The sequence below is a fragment of the Gorilla gorilla genome, chromosome 13, assembly GCF_029281585.2.
Source record: "Gorilla gorilla gorilla isolate KB3781 chromosome 13, NHGRI_mGorGor1-v2.1_pri, whole genome shotgun sequence".
NCBI classification, from domain to species: domain Eukaryota; kingdom Metazoa; phylum Chordata; class Mammalia; order Primates; family Hominidae; genus Gorilla; species Gorilla gorilla.
In genome coordinates, this window is record NC_073237.2 from 59354640 (window position 1) to 59359609 (window position 4970).

General features: G+C 40.2%; 1 protein-coding gene across 1 annotated transcript; it reads right to left on the minus strand.

Annotated features, from left to right (window-relative positions):
• Positions 1 to 206: 206 nt before the first annotated feature.
• Positions 207 to 4091, minus strand: INSL4 (insulin like 4). Its single transcript, XM_004047775.3, has 2 exons — positions 3791 to 4091; positions 207 to 1857 (listed from the first exon to the last, which is right to left on the minus strand). The coding sequence occupies exons 1-2, from the start codon at positions 3984 to 3986 to the stop codon at positions 1634 to 1636; spliced, it is 420 nt and encodes a 139-aa protein (XP_004047823.1). The 5' UTR covers positions 3987 to 4091; the 3' UTR covers positions 207 to 1633.
• Between the last annotated feature and the right edge of the window lie 879 nt (positions 4092 to 4970).

A 4970-nucleotide genomic window follows, 5' to 3' on the forward strand; every position in this document is an offset into this window, starting at 1 on the left:
CACTACTGTCAAGAAATACACCTTATGCGCTTCTCCCCTTTGTTCTCAAAGAACAATCTAGAGGAGCCTAGGCAAACCAGGTGGTACAGTTCAGACTGTACAGTATAATCTATGAGTTCTGCCCTATGACTCCCATGATCCCTCTTCATCTTCAATAGAGTATTGGTAGGAAAAAGTTCTTTATGAGAGATGTATCAAGATCATGAGCAGTTCTTCCTTACTCCAGGATGCAGCCTAAGCCCCATAGCTGCATTGTGTGGAATCGTTTGAGATCCTCTCTCCTGTCTCCATTCCAACCAGATCTTGACAATTCCTTTTCTCCACACCACCTCCTGCCCTGCTGACTCTGGCTGTTTCCACACATGCTATGCTTCCAGGCCTTTGTGCTTTTTCCTGGGCTTCTCCTTGTCCCTTTTTGCACTCTCTTCTGCTTAGATGTCTTTCAAGATGCAGATCAGCCATCAGTTTCCTTAGGGAAATTTTGCTCTCTCCTCTTACCTACACTGTTCCCTGTATATTTATTCTTTCACATGTTGGCATTAAACACAACCCTGATTCCTGTGGATCATTACAGTCTCTATGATGACCTACAAGTATCATTGCACTTATTATCCTTTGCTTCTCCATGTCCCACACTAGATTCAGAGCACTTTATGGGCAGGCACAGAGAGCTACTCAAATCATGCTACTTGAATTAAGTTTATAGGACCTGATAATGAGGTAGTAGCAGCTTCAGTTAGCCTGCAAACAAACAAACACAACTAGTAGGACCTCACTGACAGAGTATAAAATGTACTCTTTGATTTAGGATTTAGAGACACACAGGGAGGAGGTATGTGTAGCCAGAGGAATGCTAGTATTTGTGCCAATTCACCACTTTGATGAGGGGATGTGGAGTAATGCCAGGGACAAAAGAGGAGTTTATAGAATGATTGAAGGTCTAAAGGCAGCGTGCTGAGAGGCAGGTGGAGGATATGCATTGGGCAAAGTTCTAGGGAGGTCTCTGGGGTTACCCTAGGGTGAACATGCCTAATACCTCTCCCACCAGTTCATTCCTTCACTGCTTTTCCTCCGTACTATGAGCTGATGTTAGAGATGGTTAGATCCTTTATCTCTTACATTTCTTCTAGTGTGAAAAGAGGAAAAATGAAGAGACTTGAGTGAGTGTGTGTGAACGTATGTGCTTATGTGTGTAAAACTTTAAAAATTTATTTCCAGTAAGTTTGTAGTTCACATATCACAGTTATACACATTTTTGTAGTACATGTGATATTTTGATACGTGTATATAATATGTAATGATCAAATCAGGGTAATTGGGATATGCATCCAAACTAACATTCATCTTTTTTGTGTTGGAATCATTACAATTCTCTTCTAGCTATTTTGGAATATACAGTGAATTATTGTTAAGTATAATTTCCCCATTGTACTGTCAACTACTAGAACTTATTCCATCTATCTAACTTCCTCCATTTGGAGAGACTATAGTAGTACAGAGCAAGTGAAACATGTGAATACTAATAATGATCCTCATGTTCTAATAAACAGCAATCATTTAATTGGGCATCAGTGAATTTGTCATTGAGAATATATATGAGAATGGATGAGATGTCCAGTCCATGATTACTCTACTATGTACATAATTTAACTGAAGTTCCATCGTCACAAATTACTTCACAACAGAATGGATCAAATCTGTGACGTCCACTTCTCTTTTTGCGGGAAAGTATTATTTTCTTCAATGATGGCTGCCCTTCAGACAGTGGTTTCTTCAGCTCTGGTGACAAATTAGGAATGAATTCTGATGTCGTACCTAAGGTTTGTCCATCTTTGTTGTTGGAGGTTGACACCATTTCTGTGAAGTAAAAGAGAGGAATGAAAGGTGAGGAAAAACATTCATGTGAAAGAGGATCAGAAAAATTATACAATTTGCCTAGACCACAATGTACCCATTGCCTCAATGTAATTAAACACCAAAGAGAATCAGCAAGTATCCTAACATTTCAACAACTTATCTTACTTAGAGTAGGGCACTTTAAGATACTACAATATTAAGGATATGCTAACTCCTCATCCTGTCCCCTCTATGCACTCTTCTAATGACCCTCTAAATGCCTATACCATACCACTTTTGACTCTCCCTGACACTGTTTTGATTGATAACTTCAATGCATTATGTACTGGATAGCAATAGGGAATTTTTTTTATAATCACAAGTTATTCTAATAGAAAGATTCAGATATTCAAATCTGATCCACATAAATCTATACATCTATATCACTGGATCTTAGCTAAAAGGCTGAGAAGCAACATACATCTATATGTGTCGACACCAAATGTTAACATTTGTTATCCATGAATACTTTCCATTTTCTTGTTAAATTTATCTATATTTGTCAAACTATTTAAATGAGGATTTTCACTTATTTACTGAAAAAAAGTGAAAATTTAAATAGAAATTATAGTACAGCATGCTCTTCCTTAGTTTGCGTTAGAAATTGTTTTGACTTTGTGGTATTCTTCCCTTATCTTATAGTAAAATGAAACAAGCTCTGACTAATAATGTAAAAAAAGGAAATAACTTTGAAATCATTATATAAACCACACAAAATCCAAGTGCATTCACTGTGCACGATAACTTTAAACAGAATCATTTAATGATTTAATGAAGTGTATGCATATAGGTTACAAGAAGCAGTTCTGGAGTCACACATTGCTGGTTCAAAACCTATGTCATTTGTATTAAATGTAAAACAATGTTTAGTAATTTAACTTAGCTTTTCAGAACTTAATATGACCTATTAGACAGAATATAGTAGCCTCTATCTCTTTTGGAAACTGCCCCTGCTAGTTTTAACTTAGCTTGCAATTTATCTTTATGAATACCCTGTTACTTGGTAAAGTTTGAAAACTATCCTGGTATTGAACTTTCCTCAATTCTGAAATCTTGCTTTTAAAGAAAATGCTTTGCAGTCTCAAATGTTGAAAACACTAATCAAATCAGCTATGATGGTCTGAACAGTGAAATTCCCTTGTCTCTGGTCCCCTTCAATTTCCCCTCTAGTCATCCAGGCAACTTTCTTTCTCTTCATCTCATCTCTCTCAACACACTACAAGAGTAGATTCAAAGAAATGGGAGGCAAGGTGCTCTGTTGGTGTGCATTAAAAAAACTTTTTTGTAAGAGGACGTTTTTGGTGACATAGACCATTGCCCAGCTTAATGACAAAGGATGAGAGTTATTAAATCTAAGCCCCCTTTATCTCACATTCCAGGAACCTAACAGAGGTCTCAGTGTGCTGCCCCTAGGCCAATAGGTGCATAAACAGAAATGATAATCAGCTCATCACCTCACTGTTTGTCCCCTTTCTTCTTAATTGAAGATGCCTGGCCCAGGCATCCCATTGCAATCACACCTGTTTTCTGGCCTGCCCAGCTTTCTTGGGGGTCTGGGAGTACACCTCACCTCCTGCTGGTGTTTGAGAATAGTCACCTTCTCTGAGGATTCCCTGTTTTCTCCACCCTGTATCTCTGGCTGCCAGGTGGGAAAGGCACCAAGAGCCTCCAAGGTGAGGCTGTTCTTCTGTTTTTCCTGCAGCTTCCCCTCTACCCCCAACTTCCCATGAGATTTCTGGTGAGATCCTTTTAATAAAAGCACATTACAATGAAAAACCACAAACTTTTAGGCACTAGCCACAGTAGAGTCTGAGTTGACTACAGGCAGTCAATGAGATCTGGAGCCTGTTTTTTCAGGCCTCATTCTGATTGTTTGGTAGTCCAGGGCTCTCACCTGTGGGTCGTCCAGATTCCAACAGCCACCCTCCTGGGGTGGTGGTGAATGTCTTCTCAGGCATGGGGCAATATGACAGCAAGTGTTTTCCAAATCGGGGACCACATCCCCTCAGCTCTGCTGCTAGGCTTTCTCTAAGGAGTTGGCTCAGCAGCAGCCAGATTGCTGGCAGATAGGACCAGAACAGGCTGGCCATCCTGGACCTGAACTCTCCTGTTCTGGGTGTTCTCAGCCTTTCTTTAGAGACTTGCTGCTGTAGCCTACCAGACTGTGCTGGTATGTCCCTTCTGGGCTCCAGACTGCTTTCTGCATGCCTTCATCAGGCATTTATTTGCTTAGGGCTATTACTCAGCTTTTGCGTCAATGGTGTGAGTTCCACCCCTTTCCCACCCACCTACAAGGAACTTTCTCCCTCGGTTCTTATTTAGTCTCCCTACTTGCCCTACCCACACTCTCATATCCCTCTTTGCTCCCAATGTGCTGCTGCACTTTGCTTGTTTTGAATTTGGTTGTTCTACTTCTTTTTCTTAACTTTCCTCCTGTAATACTATTTTCATGCTTACTAAAATAATGGTAATTTTTAATGTCCTTTGCTTAGATGAAATAAAAATAGAACTGACCTGTAAGCTCATTGGCTAGAGATTATCTTAGTTAACATTTAGCATATAAGCTTTTAATTGCGGGGGTCTGTCCCACAGACCCTGACCCAACGACGGATGAATAACATACACTGACACAGATAGTTTGCCTGTCAGTCCAGCTGAGGGTCCGGGCCACCTACAGACACCAAGGAGGGTGCTGTAAAGAGTTGCAGCCGTGGCCCCGATCAGCCAGCAAAGCTCACATTTATTCAGTATAGATTAAATGACGAAGGTCTTGAGTAAACACCACTAGAAGTTAATTGACATTGCCAACCTCCCGAGTAGAGAGCAATTATGCACCCGCGGTTGATCAAAGATTAGTCTTAAGACCACATGAGTAAACAAACTAGATAAACTACATTCATTTGTATCTGTGCCTTAAGCTATTAACTCAAGGTAAGGATTAGGCTGCCTTCAGCCTGACCTATTACCGGAGCTTATACAAACCCCTCCGGCATTTCAAAAAGGTTTGCGTCTTTTTCTTATAACTATCTTAAAAAATTTTCCCACCAGCCTGACTGAACTCTCACATCTCCCCA

Bases quoted from the DNA above. Each gene is read 5' to 3' on its own strand.
- INSL4 (XM_004047775.3), bottom strand. From the start codon at position 3,986: ATGGCCAGCCTGTTCTGGTCCTATCTGCCAGCAATCTGGCTGCTGCTG. The intron at 1,858-3,790 runs GTGAGAGCCCTG...TTTACTTCACAG, and splicing joins GGAATCTGGACGACCCACAG to AAATGGTGTCAACCTCCAAC.